Genomic DNA, 25,457 nt, shown 5'->3' with positions numbered 1-25,457 from the left:
CTTTTTTTCATTGCAGTAAAAATGACAAGCAAAAACCAAGGTGAAAAAAATACAATGTAAGCACAAATATATGTCTTAGAGTAAGTCAATTTTTTCTAATACAAATATATCTAATTCTAATGACTCTAATTTTGCTTTGTTTACATCAAACCAAAGACTTAAAATGTGCAGCCCATTTGTTGAGTGAAAATTTGAACATATGAGCGAGGAAAAGAGAGCAATTATTCGGGATTTAGGTTTCGGTAGACTGATGCACATCCCGCCAATAAGGGTGCATCACAAACTATTAAAGAAGTTGGCTAACTCCTTTAAATTGGGAAAAAACACACTCAAAACTAGCTACGGTTCGTTTAGAGTTAAACCCAGCACAATAGGCCTGCGCTTGGCCACAACGCATCAGGTAACTCATTACAGAAAACCTCTATACTTCCATTCTTCGTAATATATTATTCTGCTATCATATATAATCAAGAAACAACCATAGGTGTATATGAGTGATATTGGGTAACATACAAGATTGCTTACTCCCAAGTTACAAAAACTAAGTTACAAACACTAATCTCAAGATTGCTTACTCCCATTTTGTAGTTCTATTAAACCTTAATATACATTCTTTCAAAACATAATAAAAAGGGTTAAATATACAAATATACTTGGTCCATATACTCCACAAAGTCGCAACATGGCATCATCAACAGCACAAATCTTTCCCCATTCTACATTTGTCCCACACAAAATTAGTAAATGGTAAAAGGTTTTGGAAAGAATTGCTCTAAGGGCAGACTAAAAAATAAAGGGTAAGTTTTCTTAAAATTTCTAAGGCAATTAACACATTTGAAACTTCTAGGAAATTTATTTTTCCTTCAAAAGTATTATACTCTAGATTCTTTAGCCTATGCCCTTAGCACAATGATTAGCAAAACCAAACACTGAGATAAAGAGACCTGATACCTAACCCTCTAAATTGCATTTTTTTGTAACCAAAAGTAATCACCTTATAATTTAGCTTCTGAATTATACAACAAAGCCATTTTTATTAATGTACCCGTTTACTATTCTTTGCTGCTGCTATTTTTTCCTTTTATTCATTGCTCATTACCTTCCACTTGGCATTGGCATAGAAGAACATCTTGGAATAGATTCTGCTCTCAAACTGAATGGTCCCGACGAAGATATTGAAGCCGATGGTCGAAGGAGTGGTGTAGCAGCCCTACTTGAAGCTTCATTTGCAGCTGGCGGCGAAGGAGTAGCCGTAGCAGCTGCTACGGGCTGTAATTCTACTTCAGTTCCAGTGACATGGTCAGTACCAGTTTCAGGGATATCGACCATTCTATCGTCTTCTTCGAGAGATAGTACAGTGCTCGTGTCCGTGTGAATGGTGGAATCATCGGCGAACATACCATGCCTTCTCTTTCTCCTAGCTGCCTTGCCCCATCCATGGATTGTCTCCCTTATCCTCTGTGGAATCAATGCAGCCTTATAGTTTGTTCCCATCTGAAAATAAACATAGAAAGATCTTATTGCATGAGAAATAAAAGTGGCAAGAATCCAGTGATTCAAATTTAACTTTATGCAGTTTAAAATGTTACACATATTTAAGGGGATTTCTATGGTGAATAATGAAATTTGGCGAAGAGTGAATATTGTAACAAAATTTTTTAAAGGAGTGTGCATTGCATATGATGTCTTTATTTTTTAAATATATTTTTTTTCCTATTGTAAAAAGAACAATCTCCACTCTTCATTGAAAAACACCATTCACCATAGTGTAAAAGTAATTCCTTTTACACTCGTTACGACTAACGCGAATTGTGATCCAAAAGAAAAAGTTTATTGGATAATAGTATAAAATTCTTTTAACTTAGTACATCGAAATTGAACTTGAATGATTCACTAAACCAACTCCATGCCTTAAAAGCATCACATACACATGGTTCATAATGAAGCCTTGGAATTAGGTGTGCCATCATTGACTTTTTGAGACACACACAACTGAAAACATGTCATATAGTCGGATATATCATAATGATTTTGTTTGGTTTGATCAGGAACTAATTTCTCACTCACTGTTTACATGCCCACTAACAAAATTGGATAAAAATGCCAACTTAGTATAATGTGGAACTTTCTATGATGTCGATGCACAAAAACTAATTTGAATGAAAACAATCTGATATTTTGCCAATGAATATTGAAGAATGAAAGTAGAAAATATCTTCTTGAATTAAACAGATCTATAGGGTCAGCATGACTTATGTTATCTTGTTTTTTGAATTTTGTGAAGTAAATAATGGAGGTTAAAAAATTTGGAAAACAAATTTTCTTGTTTTCCACTATTTTCCACCAACAAAATCCTGAAAGCAGAAAACATACAACAGAAACCGACCGATTTAGGTCGTGGATTACCTGTGTAACGAGCGCATAGAGTGGCAAGGTACTGTAACTGCAGAGAAACTGTCCTGCAAACCTACAAAGTTTATATAGAAAAGGTATAAAATGGCACATGGCTTTTTTAACATCTTAAATAAATGGAATTAAGGATCTCATGGTTTCAGCATACCCTAAGATTAGCCTTAAGTACACAAGCATGTGATTCCTGATAAAGCAGGAATTATAACCAAACTGCCACTGCAATAACAAAAAGGACATTTTAGTACATACAGAACTTCATGCCATTCTTCAGTATCTTATTCTATGGAGTGATTCATCATATCTAAAGTAATTCTGATAACCCTGAAAAAAGGTGGCAATAACTTGCCAAAAAGAAGCTTTTAAGCAATACTAAAATCAACGTGTCTATCATCGAAAATTTGAATAAGGCTATAACATTTGCTTATCGAAAATATATAGCTAGTTATTGTCTTATTTGTTGAAGGAAATAATTATGACTTAAGATGGATAAGGAAGTAGAGAAGTACCCAGAACCAAAAGAATGAAGCCAATTCAAACGCATTCTGCGAAAACAAAACCAGGAAATGAACACGCATCTAGAGTTGGGAGGGGAAAAAACAAACAAATTTCATTTAGAAATAACACAAAAGTAGCAGATAAACTATTGTTGCTTACTTGGAAGAGAATGAAGTGGATCAAGGATAGCAATAGTTCAGGCTTATTGAACCAGAAAAGTTCGTCGCGAGGCCTCAACTTTGATCCCGAGAAGTAACCAGTTATTCCGGCATTCTCCAATGCCAACGTTGCAATAACATGCTGGAGCTTTGTTCCCACCAAAAGAACAAGCTGTTCATAAACACGAAATAAAAAGACACGGTAATCAGAAAGTGTTCAACAAAGTCAAATAACTTAAAACAAAGAAAGAAAATAACAAAGATAACTTGCCGAGACAGGAATGATAGCTATCCAGAAATAGAGATTTGATCCTGCGGTAAAACGAGAAAAAGGATAAATGAATTAGCAATTGTAAGATTCTAAGACAACACAAAGACATAATGAAACCACAATATAATAGCAGCAAGTTATTCTTCTTAGTTGGGTTGACTACTTCAATAACTGACCACAATTATGTTTGAGGTAATCTCACAGAGAAATGGAAGTAAAGTGAAAGCTTTGGCCAAAAGAAAGATACAAATCAGTTTTAGTAATGGAGGGAATGTGCATATTATTTGAAAATTAAGATTATGAAAAAAAAAAAAAAGACACACTACCTTTGATGTTGAAAAGCATGAAAGCAACAACAAATCCCCAGAGTAAGCCACTGCAAGAGATTTTACAACTGTTAGCTCTCAACTTCATGAAAATAAATTTGTGGAAAAGAAAAACAAATAACCATAACTTAATGCTACACATGCTTAATACAAATAATGTACATTCTTTTCTCTTTACATTGATTATTTGCAATGAATCAGAATAGAAAAGTTGAACTACTGCTTAAATTTGCAAAACTGAAGACTCTTTTCCAGAAATTTCTTAGCGAACTGTAACATTGAAATAAAATCACAGTATGTAAAGGTCACAACAGATCATGTACTATTGACTTCCTCAATAATGACGACAAAAATTGCTCAACCATTACTAACCTCACACCAACTATCCTTTGGAATTCCTCTTCCATAGATCGAACCATATAGCTGTGAAAATCATATTTTAGTGTGAGGTTGTGATTCTGCCATAAATAAGGAAAAGAGACTGAGTAAAGGAGTACAAAAAAAAAAAATTAGCGATGCATGAATACTAGAAAATTCAGAGACCCAAGCACTGCATAACAGAGATAAAGTAAGAATTTAATCTACACAGTAAAATAAAACTCAGGTTGCTTTAAATCAAAACCATTTAGACCAAGATAATCTATTGCATACATACCAAGATAAATCCTTTACGAAGTGTAAGGTAGTCAGCACGAACCACCGAACGGCCGAATTGTCGGAAAAAACATGTCTACAATTTGATTAAACTTAGAATTAGTTAGTATTACCAAATAAGTTGTCAAAATGAAACCTCAATTTATCAAGTCAATATACAACTATATGCAATTGACATAAGTAGATTGACAAAATAACATATGAATGTAGCAATTGGGAGTATCAGGTAAAATATCAAAGATTCAACCAGAGAGAGTTTGATGTTACAATTTGCTGAAAGTGATGAGAAATTATGCAATTAGGTGACGTGAATTATCAATATTTTACTACTTCATTTGCCATAGCAACTGCAAAATATATTAAGCAAAGCAAATTGATCAAATTATGGCCCAGCTAACCATCTGATTATCAAACTCTTTCTGTTTCAGAATATTTTGATTTAATGTATTTTCAGACATGCCATTTTTCATCACACGAATTCGAGAACTTAAAGGTAGACATTCGACAAAATAACTTAAATGAAATCAAATGTTAATGGGGAAACAAAATAGAGTTATGTAATTACCACCCAAACGAGGAAACTATTTCTGGCCATTGGATTTGATGTGTGAACCTTGACAAAGGATGATTGTCTTCGCATTGTCAACTCTCTTGTGATTACTACAGCAATACATGAAATAGTCAATATACTCTCGACAGAACACACAGAAAATCACTTACAAACAACAAATGCATATTAAGAAGTTTTGTGCTTACCTGCCAAAGATCCATGCTGATCCATATGAGCCTCATCCTCCCACACTCTCCAACTATGAATCTGCTTTAAACTATTGGTGTTATTAATTTCTCATGCCAATCAGAAATCTATAGTTATAACACTTAGATGTTTTGCTGCATACATTAATACATAGTTACCAAAATAAGTAAACATCTAAGTGATAGTGTTCTGTAATATCAAATTTCAGTTCAATGCCATTTAAATTCAAATTAATGTTGAAACATTTCTCACCTTCACAATTGCTAACAACATCGTCAGGCAACTGTAAGATATATGTGTTATTGCCATGACAAAAATAAAACGGTGCAATTGCTCTAGACCTTCATATGACACAAATGGTTCATAACCCTGAGAAACATAACAAATGAAAATTTGACACACGTTGGAGCAATAATTAATGAATAATCATAATAGTCAAAGTTAAACATTGGGGTCTGCTGTTCATGCCTCTTTGCAGGAGCTTCTATTCATGCCCTTCAGCATCCTCCGAGTTAAGCTTGGATAAGCAAAAGCCATCAATAACTTACGTCCTTCAGAGCCATTATCTTCCATTTCTTCATCGATCTCAGATCTTGTGCATGGAGCAAAAGCACTGTTGTAGAACTTTGATGGTAGGCAAATATTGGCTATAATTCTTGAGGTAGCTGTTAGTAGGAGTGATATGAATCCAAGCAACATCAACTCTGAAGATAGCAAAATACAAAACACAAAAGGAAAGAAAAAAGCGAGTTGATTAGTGAAAAAGAGACATGTAACAAGAATATTAACACAGTGAAGAAAAATTCAGTGCATTGTACCTTCTTTCATCTTCTCCAAAGCAGCAAGCAATGGTTTTCGATTAGTTTTCCGCAGCCACTGCAGCCCCCGAGGCCCAGAAGAACAAAAAAACAGACATCAGAATTCATGTCAAAACTGAACACAAAATTTGGCTTATTCATTCCAATTCATAAAACGAGTCCTACAATAGCTCTTCCATTGCTACTCCACAGCTTGCGTTTGTTTAATGTCTTGAACAGGCTTCCAATTTCGCTATGCAAATCTTTGTTAAACTAAAGAACAAGGTTATCAAACTCTCAAGTTAACTCGTAAACTTGTAAGTTTAGGTCCCTGATCAAGTTTACAACTTTACAAGCAAACTCTTACAAGTTTACTTGTTGATTACACAATTCAAGTTAGTCTAAACTCCCCTGAGTTTAGGTAAACTCTCAAGTTTGATAACCTTGTTATACAGAGGTTAACATCAAAACCAATCCTAAACCGAATAAAACTTCTAAGAAGAAAACTTACATTGCTTAATCGGTGAATGGAGCGCTCCACAAGCAAAGAGACAGCAACAAAGATGGTCAACACAGTGGCAACAGACCATGTAGGAGTCAAGGCAAGCGACCGCGCTTCTTGCACACTATCCGACATATCGAAGTAACCAAATTTACAGACCAAACCTCAAATATGACTATGCCTTAAAAAACCTCAGGCCAACCTATTCAGACTTTACTGACTTAAATTTAAAGGTCTCATTGAAGATCAACTATGCAAATTGTACAAACATTCAGTGCTTAATCAAACTATAACTTAAGTGGGATAATACTGAATCCCACAAATAGAAATCCTAATTGGTTCTGTCTTTGATCAGCAGCTAGTTAGCTTGATCCCTAATTTAGATATAACAAAGAAGGAAGATCCTGTTATTTCTAATGTCTCCAACACAGATTATATAAGATACCCTTAACTACCAGTCTACCACGTTTGACCAAGGGCAATGGCCAACAAAGAGAATCAAGGCAAAGCACCCCCAAAGGAACTTTAGTGGTTCTTCACTCCACATAAATTCAAAAGTCTAAAAAAACAAATTTAGAACCCCACACACAAGGGGAAATAAGGAAACCCTTTTGGCCTGTTTTAGTTTTCCACCAATCCAATCACTTCAAAAGAAGAAAAACAACAAAAGGGAGATTCTTTTCTTCTTCTTTCTTCAAGCAAACTCCTTTAAGACTATTAGAGCAAACCCAATGTCCAAATCAAGCTCACATTTCATCAAACACATGGAATACTATTTCTATATCTCAGAAAAAAGATGCTACCCTTTTTGTCATGGTTCAGCAACAGTGGCAAGAGGAGTCAGGGAACATCCTCAAATCATAGTGAAAAGGTCACAGCTTTATTCCAACATCAAACACCCCACCACCTTAAAACACTGTCAGGAACCTAGGAAACTCACACAATGGAACCTGTCTCACCATTACAAGAGAAAATCAGCTAAAGAAAAAACAATGAAAACTTCACAGATCTCCCTCTCTTTCTCTCTCTCTTCTATGAGTGACAGTCACAATTCAAAGGCTGAAAGAGAGAGAGAGAGTAGAGCTATGAAAATGTAGCAAAACCAAACAACTTACCTAATAACAACTAAAGTACAATGAATGAGTTCAACGGAAAAAACAACATTTAAGATTCCAAAATGAAAGGGGGAAGGCAAAGCGCGTGTATTACAGCTGCAATGGCAATGCGGAATGCAATGTCAGTAACATGAATCTTCCTTTCTCTCTGCTTCTTCACTGGGCCACAGTTGTCTCTCTCCCTGCCAACTCAATTGCAAACTATGTAATGTACCTAACATGCAATGCAAAATACAATCCACATCATTACATTTTCCGAAAGTTTTCAAATACATCGATATACAGTAATTTTTAATTGTTGATTTTAATTATAACGATTAAAAATTTTTAAAATATCGATATATGATACACTTAAAAATTTTCTTATATTATATTCAAGTAAAACTGTTACAAAAAAACTGACCTGGTTTCATGGGTTAATACTTAATAGTTTTCTTTGCCAGTTTTTTTATTCTTTGAAGATTTGTTATCCACTAAATTTTTATTTGAATTGAACTTATTTGATAATTGATTTTCAATTAATGTGATTGAACCGATCAAATCGGTATGACTCTTAGAGCCATAAATAAAAATAAAAGAAAGAGATTTTTTATTTGGATCAAGTTACTAAATAAATTACTACAATTTTTTTTGTTAAATTGTTTACATTGGAATTACTAAATCAATTACTACAACTTTTTTTTGTTAAATTGTTTACAATGGAAGAAGTTTTTTTAAAAGTAAAAATTTACATATAGTTATTTTTATGTAAAATTAATATTTAAAATTATTAGATAATTTGATCATTTTAATTATATTATTATTTAATAATTTTTAATTATTAATTTTAAATAAAGATAACTGCACGTGAGTTTTTTTAAACTTTACATAAGAATTTAATTTAGATTAATAGTCAAATTAATCTTTAAAAAATTAGTCGACTTTTAATTAATTATTTTTGACATTTTATCGCTCGCTCTTTTCCATCAAGATGATATAGAATATTAACTAACGTCATATATAATACCTAATATGTCCAATTAGACGTTAAACAAATATGTTTAAGAAAATCTATCAATTTAGTCACTAAATTATATTGAAATTAGAATTTATGTAATTGAAAAAATAGAATAAAGTGATAAAATTTTATAAATATATTTGGTTAATGTTCAGTTGAATATGTCAAAAATTATATATGTTATCAATTAACATTTTACATGACTAATCATTGATAGAAATTGTTAACAGCGTAACGAAATGACAAAAATGGTTAATTTATCATCTTTAAAAGATTAATTTGATTGATAAATTTTTTTAGAGATAAATTTAAAAAATAAATTTTTTTAAAAATGAATTTAACTATTAACTCAATTTAATTTTGATATACTTTTAATGTAAAATAGTTCTATACATATATCAAATCAAGTAAACTCATATCATAAAAAATAATTACATTTTATTTAATAATCATTTAAAACATCAAATATGATTAAAAACTGAATAAAATATTTATTCTCATAGTACAACTGCAAAATATTTGTACATCTTTTTATTGAATATTATTCAAGTAATTAACTTTTTTGTACAATAAAAAATAAATATTTAATCACAATAAAATAATAAAATTAAACTTTCATGTTAATGATAATTAATCTCTTATTTAATTTTATTAGTCTGTTCACTTTAGAAAATTTTTAAAAACTAAGAAAATATCCAAAAATTATATATATTTCACAATATGAAATTTTCGTTTGTATGCTATTTTTTACGTTTTAATCAAGATGAATAACTTCATCTTCTGTATTTCATTATTTCTATATTTTTATCTTTATATAATACAGAAAATTGAGAGTTTACACAAACCAAAATATGACATGAAACATGCATATGATGTAGTCATAATTAAAGCTAGCACTATTATTTTGGTACTTCCATTGTAGTTTTTTTAATAGAATAACGTACGTATTAAATTATGTAATGAATAAAATATAAGACTACAAAATTTTCATGTCTACAAGGATATAATATAATATAAGATATAACTATATAATATAAGGTATCCTCAAAATATACATCAACTGAATCTTCATGACGCATGCACGTGTTTCCTCATTATCTTTCTTTCTTTTGTATAATCCAACTTGTCCTTGTTGCCACCAATATCAACGAATCTATATAGACTATAGTACCCTTTTAATCTATATAATATAAATATTACAAAAGTATAGTAAATAAATGCCTCATAAATTTGATCTTTTTCATGAATCACACATGAAATAAACTACCCAGATGATCCCAATTGGTCAAAGATATCAAATTCAAAATCATAAAAAAAGAAAGCAAAAGAAAATAATGTCAATTCGGTGATGATAAGGATCTTACTATTACTAGTCGATTTTGATTCCAACGTTTCCATCATATAAACATTCAAATATGTCGGTGTCACATATATCGCTATCATGTATCATGTGAAATGATAAAGTTAGAATATGATTATTTTTTAGTTTAATTATTTTTCTAACCTTTATAATTTTATCAAAATTTTAATTAAATTTTTATATATTTTTTAATTAAATTTTTAAATTATTTTATTTGTATAATTAATTTTTTTAAAAAAAATATATGATCAATAATTTTATTAAATTTTTAATTATAAATATTTTTAATTTATAAAAAATTATTCAATTATTTTTATATTTTTTAGTCTAAAAATAATTTAATTATAAAATTAAAAATAATATAAAAATTTAATTAAAAATATAAAAATTTAATTATAAATTTAATAAAATTATAAAACGAATGGAATAATTAAACTTTATTTTTTCTCACAGAACGTGTCTTTTATTTTATTATTTTTATACAAAAGGATTAATTTTATACGGATGGTGTTGTTTATGATAACATGAATTTTAATACTGGTATCTAAACCCAGATTTCTAATTGAAATTCACTTAAAACCATTGTGAGATTGGATTTAACAAAGTTCAATTTCTTTATTATTTTAATAGATAAAATATAGGTTTAATTATTTTGTTGATTTTTATAATTTTATTGAATTTTTAATAGATATTTATATTTTTTTATTGAGTTTTTATATTATAATAAATTTTGTAATTAAGTGTTTGTTGTGATAAAAATATTAGAATTAACAAAATATTTTATTAAACAAAATGAATATGTTTAACATTTAACAGAATATTCTATTAATTCTAATATTTTTGTTATAATGAGGATTTAATTACAAAATCTGATATAATATAAAGATTCAATTAAAAAAATAATATAAAAATTTAATTAAAATTTAATAAAATTATAAAAACTGATCGAATAATAATTAAACTTAAAATATAAGACTAACTTCATTCTCATGATTTGTTTATTATATAATTCTGATGGTAACACCATTATTGAATGATTTGTTTATTTATATAATTCTGGTGTACACCATTATTTTATCACATAGAGCTAGAATCATATTATTTTATGTGTACGAAGTTGAGGTACTAGAATAAACAAGATTAGTATTATCAAAAAAAAAAAAAAAGATTAAAGTCAAGTTTAGCAAAATGGAGCTTTATTCCGAACACTGATTGACAAAACTTAACGTTCGTGATTTTTTTTTTTTTTTTGTTCTTTTTTAGTAAATAATCATTGCAAATTTTAATACCAATATAAAAGGCAAAAACACATTATACACAAAATCTTTTAGGTAAAGATCAAATTATGAGTTATGACTTTATAGCAAGGCTAAAAAGTCTAAAAAGAGTAGGGGGAACACAAAATTAAAATAAGAAAGAAGTGAATCATTCTTTTTTTCTTCTTAAAGTATGTAGCAACAACATAAAGTAGTTTTTTTTTAAACGCAAAAGAAAAAGAATAGTTTGTTTTTTCTTTATTTTATTTTGGAATTTTTTGGTTAGATGTCCATGTCATTTGAGATGTCGCTTGAATAGAAAAGCCACTGATCCAACACAACTGGTGACTAATTGCATAGCAAATCCAACACATCCAAATTTGTCGCAATTTGGCGATGGTAGCTTTGAATTAGCCCACAGTACCAATGTTCAACAAAGCTTTTTTTCTTTCTAATAGTTTGGTCTTAAGAGTAATTTTATAAGGGAGGTCTTAAGAGTAATTTTATAAAGGAGAAATTCACGTACAGTTCTTTTTGTATAAAATTAATAGTTGATAATCATTAAATAATAATTTAGTCAAATTTATTAAATTATCTAATTATTTTTTATTATCAATTTTATATAAAGATTAAAGACAACTGTATATGAATTTTTACCATTTATAATATAATTTATCCATATTAATTAGTATTTTACAATTTTTTTGTTTCAAGTATATAAAATCTTATTCCCTAAAACAACGTCTTAAAATTTAGAAAAAACTTATTTTCATGATTGGGGAATATATGCCTATTCGTTTGCAATATTTATTCTCATCTGAGTTTGGGATACACTTGCAAAAAAGAAAAATCATTTATAAGCTTTCGCAGTATTCTCTCAAAAAATTTGATAAAATTACAGAGACCAATAAAATAATTAAAAAAATGGTAGCTAGCATGTGATACTTCTAAGAGACTTCCTTTATTTTGAGGATCAACATCCAATGTAGAATCTACTGCTTCCAAGATGCACTTATTAATGGTTTGAGATTAATCAAACAATAGATCCTAAATAATCTCTGTTTTGCGTTTATTTTTTATTTTTTTATCTTTTTTAATTTTTCCTTAGCTTTTTTTTTTTATAAATTTTAGAAACAAAAAAGATCAACAATAAAATTGCAAACCAAATAAATCCTATACACTGTCCTACTATGACTATGGTCAGCTCCAGGCTGTTTCCGTAGCTTTGGCCTACTTTTTCCAACTGATTTTCTCAATTATTGGCTTATTGCACAAATCTTTTTAAAGTCTTAGCTTAGCCGCAGCTGCATTGTCTTCCTAGTAATCTATATCTACTGAATTATTATTAGTAGACATTCAATGTTAGACGAAATTTTACATCAAGCCAGCTTTTGGCTCAAACAAGGAACGTGCAATTTATCCACCACCCTTGAGTGCATCACTTAGCATGCAGGGACACACTATTTATTTGGGACAAAGACATCAACTTTTGTGGCTCAAGGATTTTTCATAATAGGAGTCATATGACAACATAATTGGATTTGGTGAATGAATCAAGAACATGGGGCAAGGAAAATCAATCGCCAAAGCTTATACTCTAGAATAGAATTCCAAGAATATGTGACTGCTGTGAGAAATTCACTTCACATGGTTTCAACATTTAAAAGTCGATATGATTGCAAATCAGTTGAAACTTGTCCCCGTGGATGGCAATATGATAGTATTAAATTGAATAAAAATAAATAAATGTTCCCTAGTTCACAAATCACAATTAGGATAGTAAATGTGCAACAAGATTAAACAAAATTTCCATACAAATTACAATACTATACCACTAAAACTCCTGCTCAATGAAACAAAATCCAGCAATTTCCTATTTTCTATATAATAGAATATTCACTATATGATATATGAACCAAAATCATCGTTGACTTTCACTCAAGCTTTGATTTACATGACCAAACAGAACAGCTGAGAACAAAACTGATGCATTTGACATGTGTATATGTGATGCAGAAGATGATGTCCCAGCTCCCAACATAAGTACCAGCCTATGCAAGGAAACAGAATCAAAATGAAGGGAAAGGGGCATGCTCTTTCCAGATTTTCAAGCAACTTGTGATTTGATACATAATTCCACAAAGGCTACGACTGCAACTGGAACTTTGGCTCGTTTGAAGGGAACCTGCTATGCAGAAGGAAGCTTCTCAGGTGGGGCATCAGTAGCTGGATCCTGCTCAGATGTGTCACTGTCAGACGTTGAGTTCTCTTCGTCTGAATTATCCTCCATATTTTGAAGTTGGTCGGCTGTTTCTCCTTGCAACTCAGTCTCATTGTATAAGTCCTTTTGAACAGGCACATTTCTTTGTTGTTGGGATGATAGAACATTTGCAATAGCTTTCATAGCTGCAGATGCCTGGTTGGCATCAACTGCTTCATCTATGTCTACACCATTGACATTGGTTTCCTCAGGTAAGTCATCTAGTCGTGGAGGAGGAACAAAAAATGGTATCTTGCCCCTCTGCCAATCATGAAGAATCATCTTTGCTGCGGTCATCAGGTCAGGCTCCCCACCCTGGAAAGTGGAAACAGCCATTAGAAACAGTTTAAGTGTACTATGTATCACTGTCTTCCAAAGGCGAACAGCTTCAGGAATTGCAGGGATACCCAAAATCCCAAATGGAACATTAAACACTACGTAATCATGGAAGGGGAGAGAAATCATTGAATCAAAACACATTCTCCTTGAGTTGAAACAAGTGTTGCTTGGTTCAAATATTTGAATATTCAACTCTTAAGCATATTGAAAACGAATGGAATATATTAATAGGGCAGATCATCATGCCTCCATAACAAGTTGATGACAAAATAACTTTCTACTATAAAATCAAGAATCTAGATCCACTCAAGATGTTACCTTAAGAAGTTTTCCCGTTGATTTACAAAGCTGAAGTAGGAAGTCATTTTCATCCACCCTGATAACAAGGGATATTTTTGAGAACCAAGAGTTATGTGCATAAACAACAATAGCACAAACCAATCTTATATTTAAGAGTAGTAAGTTCAGTAGATAGATCCATACCACTCATTTATTCTATACGCTCTTTTCAGGTGCTCCTTCTTCACACGTTTCAAGACCTCGCCTATATGGTCTGCAGCATCTTGCAAGTTTGTAACACGTACCTGAAAACAAATTAAATGTTGAGAATGGTTGTCTAACGTATCCACTAACTAGTATGCAAAACTGAATGCCAATTAAGCTCTACTACCATAACAAGCAGGAGTGAAATATTGTTGTGCTAGGAAGAGAAATCATGAAAACCATACCACGCCCTTAAGGACAACATCTGTTTCAGAGTCCTTGTTTTGGTAAACAACTCCTGGACAATCAATCAAAAAGATCCTCTTTGTAAGTGTTATATACTGCCAGACTTTTGTTTCCCCTGGAATTGGAGCAACCTTGCAGACCTTTGACACAGCAAAAGAACAACGTCAATTAAAATACTAAAATGCTCACTCCACATAGCACAAACTCTAATTTGTTCCCCGAGAATCAATATGGGAAAATAACGATTCTAAATTCAATGCTCTCATTATTTATGACTGCGTAATTAACAAAAAAGAACAAGCATTTCAGATGCAGTAACGGAGAAAGAACAATTACATTTTTTGTACGCAATGTATTGATCACTGAAGATTTTCCAACATTTGGATATCCAACAAATCCAACAGATATAGCTTGCTTGTCACTTTTCAATCGAGAGAATTGTCTTAGAACTGATAGAAGTGAACCCTACAGACAATGATAATCAATAAGCAAACAATAAAGAAACTGCAAATGCAGAATAGTTGAAGGAGTGTAGGGGAATGCATATAATGCAACCTCGTTTATTTCTTATTCATATAGCAGATAAACAGAACAAACAAAATAAAGATTCAGTATAGTGGAATTACCTTTCCAAAGGACTTATTAATGCTTGCATGGAATGCTAGAGTTGGATATTCTTTTGACAAAACTCTAAGCCATCCTTTTGTAGCCCAAGCAGGAAGTAGATCACACTGAAAATAAATAAAATGGATAATGTATTGTTTTGCATATAACAGCAATTTGTATTCAGCAACAATGCAACTCATAGAAAAATGTTACAGACATATGGAACTAACCTTGTTCAATAAAAGAATCATATGTTTGTGCTTGCAATGTTCCTTCAAATGCCTCTCTAAATGGTAACATCTTGTGCCTTGTGGATCCCTAGCATCTAGAACCTGAATAGGACACAATTTTTTCAACAAAAGAATTAGGTTACATGAATGCTTTCATAAACCAAAGAAAAGCATAGTAGGAATGCAACAGCAAGGAATCTTGAAGTCAAAAGAAATCCAACCTACCATGGACTTTAGCTTTAAACAAACACTAAAAACCTACTAAAATTCAATATATTACATTGATACAGAAGGTCCATGCAAATTTGCAGCAGAAATGCCCATCATAATTCATAAAACACATTCTTTCAAACATATGATACAAACCCATACTATTTCAAGTAAAGAAATGCATGCAAGTCACATCAAAATGGATCAGGCATAAACATACTATAATGCAAAATGTTTTACAGAGAAATCTAGGCAAAGACTGAATCTCTACCTGGACAACAACATCAGAAGAATCAATGACCTTGTAGAGTTCACCCCAAATACGTTTACTTTGACCTTTTTCAAACATATTATGCCGCACTAAGTCCCTAAATCCATCTTCTTCATTAGCATCTGAAGATCCACTAGCACCAAACTTCTGTTCAAAAGCCTCTGTAAAACAGATATGCATTTGATTGGGGATAAAAAAATGATCAATCAAACACACCAACCATTCCAAAAATGGAAACAAAAAGTCAATATTCTTCACTTTCACTAAAGAATACTCAATTATAAGCACAAAACAACACAAAAAAACCTCCATTAAGCAGCCAATACAATCAAGTTACAAAGAAAAATCATCATCTCTCAATACCTTGAGAACCGTCAGCTTTCTTAACCAAAGACTCGTAATCAGCAGCCAAGAGGGTTGGGCGCTTTCTCGTAGTCTTTGGCCCAAATGCATTCGCGAAAGGCTCTCTATCAAGAAGGTGAACCTTTGCTTGCTACATTCACACGTAAAATCCCAATATAAACGATGAATATTTTTCATCCAAAAAATAAATAAATTTCTACCAAAGCTTGAAAAATGACCGCAGTTTTAACAAAAAGAAAAATCGCTAATTTAAGTAATTTTTGAACGATTAAGCAGCTGAAGAAACCTTCTGGTGATCGCTGAGGAGCGACAAGGGAAGCTTCTTCTCCCTCAGAATAACATTGTAGTTACTTGACATTCGGCTTTGCAGCTCTTCCCTGAAGACCTCAAGCTCTTTCTGATTCACCACGCGAGTGTTCCCTGAACATCACAAAATTCACAAACACGAAAACATGTCAAAAACCCTAAATACCCTCGACGAGAGATAGGTTCGAGTAGCCGATGAATTGTGGAAGTTGGGGACTGACCGAACCAGCGGCGGTCAGGCTGGATGCGAGTAGCAGGCAGGTCCTTGGACTGGAGATCGTGGCTGAGGATCTTGCCCTTGCGGTCTCGGACGGGCCTCGTGTTGTACATCTTGAGGCGGCGGACGGTGGAGGCGGAGCGGGTGTTTTCCTTGGTGGCGGCGCCATTGTTGCGGTTCACGTCCAGGGAGTGTTTCGGCTTCCCGGACACGTTCACTTTCTTCTCCTTCTTCTTCGCCATTGATGCTCTCTTTCGGACCGATGTAGAGAGAGTTCGTTGGTTGTTACCTGTTAATAACAGAAAGCGAACTGTGCCGCGAAATGCAGCTGAGTGTTAGGGTTTTGACTGTGGAAAATGGTGGTGGGAATTGGGGACAATTTTGCTTTGTTTAACATTCTTTTGGGCCTAAATCCAAATGCAGGATTTAAATGCGGCCCAAGGTAAAATATGTAGAAAAAAGAAAAACAATATATGTCCTTACCAAAAAAAAAAAAGGAAAACATATATATATATATATATATATATATATATATATATAAATTCCAACCAGGGCCAAGCAAGACCAAAAATTTTAATCTAATTTAGGTGAAATGTTTAACCGTCGAAATATGAATATTGAATACACAGGCTAAAAAGAGATACTAAATTAATATATTTTATAAAAAAATATATATTGACACTAATTTATTTTATTTTTTATTATTATATTTTTATTATTATATTTTTTTTTAATTTTTTGTATAAAAAAATAGTAAAAATTAAATTTTCATGATTTGATTTTTTTATGTTTAATTTATTATTAAATAAAATATAAAATACTAATTTTTGTGTTTTTATTCTTTATATCTTATTTTTAATGTTTTGTTTTGTTTTATCTTTAGAACTAAACATGACCTAAAAAATTTTCTTGAAGCATTTTGATTCCAACAAAATTTTTATTTTCTATAACTTTTAAAGAATTATTTTCAATGGATAGATTGGTTTTTGTTGCTTTCAATTAAATTTTTAATGTATATATTCGAATAATAAATTTCTAATAACAAATTTTATTATAAAACAATTAAATCCAAAAAATATTATTATAAGACAAGTTAATTCCTTTGAAACGATAGAAGATTAATTTATTCAATAAAAATAATGATAAAAAACTTCTAATAAATAAAAATTTATTAGGTATTAAAATGTTCAATTTGAAAACATTAAAAAGCAATCTAACGACAGTGATGATCACAAAATAAGAGCACGTTTGTTTTGTAATTTTATAGTTTTTTTTTATATTTTTAGTTTTTAGTGACTCTAGAGTCACTCTTTTCTCCACAATGAATTTAGGTGTAAGACGCACACGTGCTTATGAATCTGAGTTCTTTTCTTCATGCTCTTATTTCATCAGTTAGGCTGCATTTGATTTCAAAAATAGAATAAGACAAGATATTAAGAATAGGATGGATTTGGGCGTGAATATGAGGTCCGAACTCTTTTTGAAGTAGCGTCTGACGCTTTTTGGTGTTGAGGTGCCACCATCTGAACACTTCGTGAAGAGGTAGAGGATGGTACCTACTACCTACAAGGGACTCTGATGATTAAGTTAGTAAGAATTTTAAGCAGATTTTTAATAAATTGGAGTTCGAAGAATACCTAAGGGTGTCGGAGTATTTAAAAGTGTAAATGTAGAGTTAATAACCACTTCTTATAGTAGTTCCACCTTTGATGGTGGATACTCATTTTCTTTTGTTATAGAGGTTGTTGAGATCTCCCTTTTAAATTAATAGGAGATATTGAAAGAGTTAGTTACTTATTTAGATAAGTAGGGCTAGGCCCATGTCGCCGTGTCCGACCTCTTATAAGATTGGGTAAGTAGTAATGAAGATCTGAATAGTAGAGTGTTGTTTAGGCTTTATCCATTTTGGACCTGGTTAAGTTGTGGGTCAGGGTAAGAACAGTGTCCCTATTTGAGACCGAGCTTCTTTAGATTGGGCTTAAGCATCTCTAAGTTGATCTTGATCTCTTGTAGCTTATAGTTCATCGCGTCGGGTATACCGACTTTCTTGGGGATAAGTCGGGTACTCGACGTGTTTTTTGAATCTGAACGTCACGTCTTTTCATAACTGTTCGCGCGTCTTTTTTATTATTTTGATAATCGTGTCTGCCATTAAATGAGGGTAAATGTACCATTTTACCCCTAGTGGCTATATATAAACATAATTACTTTCTCTTTCTTCTTTTTCGCTTCAACTTTTGAAAACTTGCGTCAATTCTCTCGAAACCTCTCTTGCTCTTTGCTTTCATTGATCTTTTTTTAGAATTTCTCTATTTTGGAGTTGAGTTCTAGTTTGATTTTCTGTTTCATGCTGTCTAAAATATTTGGGAATTGCTCACTTGTGCTACCGTCATAGTTACTTTCTCCTATTCTTCAGTAAAGTTAGTTTTTTCTTTCTTTTATTTTTTGTAATTGCCGGTTGATGTTCCTTGTTTGTTGTTTTGATGTTTCTTGCAAAAGGCTGCTTTCCTAAAAATATGACTTCTTGATACCTGTTCATAGAAATGAAAACATTTTTTTCATTTATGCTCATCATCTTGATTATCGTGAACCTTAGTTATTGTTTGTGAAAACTTGCAAGAATTTGTAGAATCTAGATTTGTTGTTGAATTCTAAGAATTTTTCCTTGCCTCTGGAATGATGCTGATTTTGAATGGCTTCATTTGTGTTTTTGCTTAGGGTGGTTTGAATGTCCCATCGTTGGGAATAGTCCGACTTCTCTAAGTGTCTAATTGTTGGTGTTGTTTTTTCCGATTTGTAACTCATAAATTTTTGTGGTGACGACTTTTTTTTTTATTTTGTAGATATAACCTTTTATGTTTTGCTCAGTGCATGTCTACTAAAGTTCTTTCTGATTTAGATTGGGTAGACATTATTGTTCTTTTCGTTGTTCTCGTAGTTAATAACGAGTATATAAGGAGATTTTGTAGACAATATAGACTTTGTGGAGAAAGGGAAGATGAAAAGAAGTATGAAATAGAGGCCCCCGATCCTGAGGATAGAATTTGCTTTTCCTAACTTAATAAATCGGAGCGTCATTTCATTTTCATGTATGAGTGCTATTTTACTAGGTTGGGGGTAAGTCTTTCCTTTTCCTACTTTGATTTGGAAATCCTTCATATTTGTAGAGTTGTCCTTCTCAACTTCAACTTAACTCCTGGAGTTTCGTGAAAGTCTATCAGCTAATTAGTTAGGAGTTTCATCTTCTGTTGTCTTCCAAATTTTTTTTTTTACCTTTTTCAAACTACCAAACCATTTAGTTTTAAAAAATAGTATTGGATTTCTCTATTTTTAACTATTCATTCTATGATTTTAAGAACTATTTTTTTAAGGTTCGACCTGTAGAGGGTGCCTAACCTTTTTTCTTAAATAAAAGAGATGAGCATGTGTTTAGCCTATACTAGGAGGAGATCCCCAACATTATCAAATACAATCTTAAGGACTTAGACAAAGTAGAGGAGTGTATAATAGCCCTGTTTCATGAGTGTTGGAGCTGAACTCCTAATATTGACACCAAAATTTTTTTTTATAGAAAAGCAAAGCTATGTTCGTACTGAATTAGGTAGTTAGCTTTTTATTGACGAAAACTTCTACTATTTGTGTCCGAGTTATGAAACCTAAGTTTCTTTTATTGTTTTTGTCCTTTGTAGTGAAGATGGCCAACGATTCAGATGTGTTGCACAAAGTTCAGCAGGCCAAAAATAATGCCGCTGCTCGGGCCATCCAACTGAAGGAAGCTAGTAAGTTGGGTGACACTTCTTCGTCTTTAAAGTTGGATTCATCTTCTTTCCAATCTTCAAGAATTGTGCTCCCTTCTCTTCCACCTTTGAACATGGAACCCCTGCCTTGAACTATTCTTCCTGTGCCACCCTTCTCTAACCAGGGTTCTCGAGAACGAAAAACTCCTTCCTTTAATTTGGGCAGCGTCCACGACAAAGATTTCAATGCCACTGCCTTTTGTGAGGAGCTTATCCTTCCTTATAGCCATATAAATATGGATGATGTTTCTCTTAAAAGATATTTGAAAGTACTTGTCTGGGGAGGTATCCGGACTGCTGGGGTGTGCTCAGTCTTTTTGAAATAATTAGAGGCAACTCCACTTGATTCTATCCAGAGGGAGGTGGCTGACCTTCAGGCTAAAATCGCTTCTCTTCGGGAGATCATGTCAGAATTGAAGGTCGATAAAGGAAATTTTTTTTGGCCTGTCAAAGCTTCGTGAGAGGGTAAAGCAGTCCGAGCCGGCTTGTGATATGGCCGAGGGGTTGCAGAAGAAGGTCGAAGAGAGTTATACCTGTATTTTTTGGGAGAAGCTAAATTTGAAAGAGGATTTGGCAAGGATGAAGGAGTAGTATGCTAGCCTGGAGGAGTCGGTAATTGAGGGAATGGACGAGCTAATGGAGAATCTGAAAGCTCAATTCTAAGTTCTAACGACCGAGATCAACCTTTCTCTCATTGACCTTGATAAGATTTTATTGACAATTTTTTTTTTTGTAGAAGTCTCGTTGTCTTTTGGGAATAATTATCAAGGGTTATTTAAGTTTTTTATTTTGTTATGTTTTTCATATATATTAACTAAATTTATTATGTAAGAATTGAGAAATGTTAGTGATTTTTAAATTTTTTATTTATAAAAATTAAATAGAGGATGTATTTTTTTTAATCTTTTCATTATCATTTAAAAAAAGTTATTAAGATATTATATTAATGGAATTTGGGTTATGTTAAGTTTTAGATATACCCAATTTAAATTAATCACTATAATTCATATAAATTCATTATTATTAGAAAAAGTGTATATTTTATTTTATAACAAATAATAAAAAATTGATATAATATTTTATCTAAAATAAATACAATAAATAAAAATATATAAGTCAATTAATCATGTAGATATAACATTAAAGATTCAAATTTTAAAATTTTAGAATAATTAATAATAAATGGATAAGACTAATAAAAATAACAAGAAAAAAGTTTAATAATAAAAAAATTAGTCAAAATTAGTGACAACTTGTCTTATTTAACATCAATTAGTAATGTCATTCTTATTAATACGTAAATACATACTATATTCAATTCTTATAAGTAAAAAAATTTAAAATTGATGAGTTTGGAAAACTGCAAATTAATTTTTGTGATGAACAAACATTATTAAAAATTATTTATTGCAAAATTATTAGTTCAATCTTCATAAATTATATGCTAACTAATAATTTTGTAATGCAGGTTATTAATTGGGCCGAAAATAAAAACATGCAGCAAGCCCAGTTTGATTAAAGATTATTCAGCATTAATACAAATGGTTTTATTAAAGCTGATTTGGTTTGGGCCAGAATGAATGTTATTGATGCAAGCCCAAGTGAATGCTTTCTTATGTGATCAATGCTTGATCCAAACTTACCAGGAAAGCAAATGCTTTTAGTGGGCCAAATTTCAATAGCCCAATGTGTTCTATGCATGCTATGATCCAAAAGGAAAATGATTTTGGGCCAAATTGAAACCTATAGCTACCAAGCCCAATGTTGATGAGTGTTTCCATGCCTTATTCGAATCCATGAAGCAAATGAAATAACTAAATGCTTCCAACGGATTCCACTTATTATTTTGAAGGATTTCAAATTTAATTAATGCATTGGAAACATAAGAAAGAGAGAGAAGATTGATTTGATGGCTGTTATGATGATACACGCCACTCTAAGCTAGGGAAGTGGGACTTAATTTCATTTTGCTATTACCATTGTTGAGTTCAAATTTCTCTCTCTCTCTCACATTTGCTTTTCTTCGGTTAATACACAGGAAGCCATGGAAGCTACTTGGAGCTACCAAAAAGAAAGAAAAGCAAAGCTAAAGACCATCGAGTTGATGGCACGAAAAAGAAAAAGAAAGTATGCTGTGGCTGAGATTATCACCAAATATGGCAAGATTTGGTGAGGCAATCTCGGATCCTCCCATACCCAAAAAGAAAGAAGAAGATTCGGCCAGTTGGGAAGATCCTTGGAGGCATGGCTTGTCTTTGATTTTGCTCAACCACCACAGGAGTAGTAGCTAGAGTGGCGAAGTGATGGTTGAAGGCAGAGATTGAAGCAGATGAAGTCATCATCATCATGAAGCATCAAGGGCCAGAAATCCATCTTGGAGAGGAAGCCAAGGATGGAGCGCTCGGATGATGAAGAGTGGTGACCAAGGAAGGACTAGAGGTATTTGCATGTTGGTTTTTGCATGAGCTACCTTTCTCTGTATGGCCGAACCGGTTTTGTTGAAGGAAAAGAAGCTGAGCTCGGGTTGGTGTTTCAACTGTGAAGGCTTCACTTCTCTATAAAAGAGGTGAACAGTCATGGTTTGATTCAAGGAGTAAGATTTGAGAGTGCAAGGCACAGTTCTCAGAGCTACCTAAGCTAGCAGTTCTTCTTCTCCTTCAATGTTTTCTGTTTAGTATTTTTCTGTTTAATTTTGTCAGTCTTGAGTCTCATGGAAAAAGGCAAACAGTGAGGTTTGTAAGAAAAAGCCATAGAGCGGAAAAAAAGGCAGAGAGTGCAAAATTAAAAGAAAAAGTCATAGATGTCTTAGAGTTCCTTTGTACATCTGTGTTGTGTTTCATGATTCTGTGGGAATCCCCTTGTAAGTTGGGTTAGCACTTTACAAGTTGTAATCTTGAGGATTATAGTGAAATTCCATCATTGTTGTGATGGAGACTGGATGTAGGCTGCACTGCACTTAGCAGCTGAACAGGATATATCCTCATGGAAAAAGGCAAACAGTGAGGTTTGTAAGAAAAAGCCATAGAGCGGAAAAAGGCAGAGAGTGCAAAATTAAAAGAAAAAGTCATAGATGTCTTAGAGTTCCTTTGTACATCTGTGTTGTGTTTCATGATTCTGTGGGAATCCCCTTGTAAGTTGGGTTAGCACTTTACAAGTTGTAATCTTGAGGATTATAGTGAAATTCCATCATTGTTGTGATGGAGACTGGATGTAGGCTGCACTGCACTTAGCAGCTGAACCAGGATATATCTGGGTGTTATCTTCTCTATCTCTCTCCTACTTCACCTCTGTTCTTATTGTTCAAGATGCAACGTCAAAAATGTCTCATGCCAAGTGATGAGACAAAATGAAAATGTCTCGTGACTAGGGACGAGATAAAACAGAAAAGTCTCATCTAAAGACCAGCAAGTGTCAGCAAGCAAAAAGGGGCTAAGATTCAACCCCCCCTTCTCTTAGCCACTGAAACCATCAATTGGTATCAGAGCTTGGTCTCAAAGAGATCAAGCTTTGCAGCTTGGAGTAAAGATCCTAATGACGGAAAACAGTGGCGCAAATGTGGTGTTATAATCTGACCGAAGGAGTAACCTCTCTTAAATTTCCTACTAAGCAAGCTGGACCACAGGGAAGATAGGAAGGAAGGTTAAAAATGGACCGAGGAAGATAGGAAGAAGGTGGAGTTAAATGCCAAGGCAACCAATCTGCTCAATTGTGCTATCAGCTTTGAGGAGTAACGACGAGTATCACGATGCACAACGGCAAAGGAAATTTGGGACAAGTTGCAAATCACTCATGAAGGAACTACCATTGTAAAAAAGACTCGGACAGACATGTTAAACAGAGAATATGAAATGTTTACAATGAAGGAAGGAGAGTCCATCGATGAACTGTTCGAACGGTTCAATGCCATCACTATTGGCTTAGATGCTCTTGGAATCACACATTCAGAATCTGTGCTAGTGAGAAGAGTGTTGAGGGTCTCAAAAAGAGAAACAAAAGCCTTAATTATTTCTGATAGTAGTAACTTATTCCATTTGATGATTTGAGAGGAAACTTACTTGCTTTTGAAAACTCCTATTTGAAAAAAGATTCAAAAAAGAAAGGAATTGCATTTTCTTCTGTGACTAACCCTCTGGATGATGAATCCAGTGATAACTCTTCTGAAAATGAGTTTGTGTTGTTTGCAAAAAAATTCAGGAAAATGGCAAAGCTCAAAGGCAAAGGCGGCAGCTCCAGGAGGACAAAGAAAGATCTTAGCAAGGTAACCTGTTTCAATTGCAAGGAAATGGGGCATTTCAAATCTGACTGTCCCAAGTTGAAGAAGGAAGAAAGGCCGAAAAAAGGAAAGAAGAAATGACTAATGGCTTCATGGGAAGAGTTGAAAAATGACTCAGATGATGATGATGATGAAAAATCAGAAACCAAGTCCCAACAGTGCCTTATGGCAGATCATGTACATCAGGTAGTCTTTCATAACCCTGACACTGAAGATCTTCATCTTATGATAGACCACCTTTCTGAAAAAATAAGATGCTTTCTGCTGGAAAATCAAGAACTTGAACAACAAGTCACCATTCTTCCAGCTGAAAACAATTTTCTAAAAGAAAAAGTGAGAGAAGCCGAAACTGCTTGTGATCTTGTTGAAGAGAATAAGCAGTTAAGAGCCCAAATTAAAAGTTGTGAAAGTGACCATTCAGTCCTTGCATATGTGAATTGTTTTAAGCAAAATGAAGAATTGCTTAAAGAGGTTAACAGACTTAAAGAAGACTTAGCCAAGTTCACCCAAAGTTCTGAAAATTTGAATCAAATCTTGGCTAGTCAAAAACCCCTTTATGATAAAGCTGGGTTGGGCTTTTATAAATCTGAAAAATCACATTTTGAAAACATTGCTTCATCTTCAAATGATGCAAAGTATCAAGACCCAACTTGCTTTAACAAAACAGCAACTCCAAGATTTTGTAGACTATGCAATCGAAATGGACACTTTCCTATCCAATGTTTCTTTGGTGAAAGAATGATTGGTGACAAAGTT

The 25,457-nt window shown here is 32.6% G+C and overlaps 2 protein-coding genes across 3 annotated transcripts; both read right to left on the bottom strand.

The window, feature by feature from the left end:
- Positions 1 to 469: 469 nt before the first annotated feature.
- LOC130943298 (MLO-like protein 11) lies at positions 470 to 7,680 on the bottom strand. 2 transcript variants are annotated; one of them, XM_057871109.1, is made up of 16 exons: positions 7,488 to 7,680; positions 6,382 to 7,322; positions 5,892 to 5,949; positions 5,542 to 5,777; positions 5,326 to 5,442; positions 5,073 to 5,133; positions 4,882 to 4,976; positions 4,318 to 4,392; positions 4,035 to 4,120; positions 3,663 to 3,712; positions 3,337 to 3,377; positions 3,067 to 3,237; positions 2,919 to 2,954; positions 2,561 to 2,628; positions 2,407 to 2,467; positions 470 to 1,494 (listed from the first exon to the last, which is right to left on the bottom strand). In XM_057871109.1, exons 2-16 carry the CDS (start codon positions 6,505 to 6,507, stop codon positions 1,096 to 1,098), a joined length of 1,680 nt encoding a protein of 559 aa, XP_057727092.1. In that variant the 5' UTR covers positions 6,508 to 7,322; positions 7,488 to 7,680; the 3' UTR covers positions 470 to 1,095. The 2 variants fall into 2 exon arrangements, with proteins under 2 accessions (XP_057727092.1, XP_057727093.1); XM_057871110.1 differs by having other exon boundaries at positions 7,582 to 7,644.
- Positions 7,681 to 12,751: 5,071 nt separating this feature from the next.
- LOC130944929 (nuclear/nucleolar GTPase 2) lies at positions 12,752 to 16,977 on the bottom strand. The gene is made up of 11 exons (XM_057873529.1): positions 16,636 to 16,977; positions 16,395 to 16,528; positions 16,109 to 16,238; positions 15,746 to 15,906; positions 15,265 to 15,366; positions 15,055 to 15,159; positions 14,765 to 14,893; positions 14,428 to 14,568; positions 14,183 to 14,283; positions 14,018 to 14,075; positions 12,752 to 13,675 (listed from the first exon to the last, which is right to left on the bottom strand). The coding sequence occupies exons 1-11, from the start codon at positions 16,871 to 16,873 to the stop codon at positions 13,289 to 13,291; spliced, it is 1,686 nt and encodes a 561-aa protein (XP_057729512.1). The 5' UTR covers positions 16,874 to 16,977; the 3' UTR covers positions 12,752 to 13,288.
- Positions 16,978 to 25,457: the final 8,480 nt, after the last annotated feature.

Source organism: Arachis stenosperma, chromosome 8 (assembly GCF_014773155.1).
Source record: "Arachis stenosperma cultivar V10309 chromosome 8, arast.V10309.gnm1.PFL2, whole genome shotgun sequence".
NCBI lineage: Eukaryota > Viridiplantae > Streptophyta > Magnoliopsida > Fabales > Fabaceae > Arachis > Arachis stenosperma.
The sequence above is the reverse complement of the archived record's forward strand: the minus strand, read 5'-3'. Positions and strand labels throughout refer to the sequence as shown.

Bases quoted from the DNA above. Each gene is read 5' to 3' on its own strand.
- LOC130944929 (XM_057873529.1), bottom strand. From the start codon at position 16,873: ATGGCGAAGAAGAAGGAGAAGAAAGTGAACGTGTCCGGGAAGCCGAAA. The intron at 15,907-16,108 runs GTATTGAGAGAT...TCTGTTTTACAG, and splicing joins GAAAGCTGACGGTTCTCAAG to AGGCTTTTGAACAGAAGTTT. The intron at 14,076-14,182 runs GTATGGATCTAT...CCTTGTTATCAG, and splicing joins GCGTATAGAATAAATGAGTG to GGTGGATGAAAATGACTTCC.
- LOC130943298 (XM_057871109.1), bottom strand. From the start codon at position 6,507: ATGTCGGATAGTGTGCAAGAAGCGCGGTCGCTTGCCTTGACTCCTACA. The intron at 4,121-4,317 runs GTATGTATGCAA...TATTTATGGCAG, and splicing joins TTCGTAAAGGATTTATCTTG to AATCACAACCTCACACTAAA. The intron at 2,955-3,066 runs GTAAGCAACAAT...TTGTTTTCGCAG, and splicing joins TCCACTTCATTCTCTTCCAA to AATGCGTTTGAATTGGCTTC.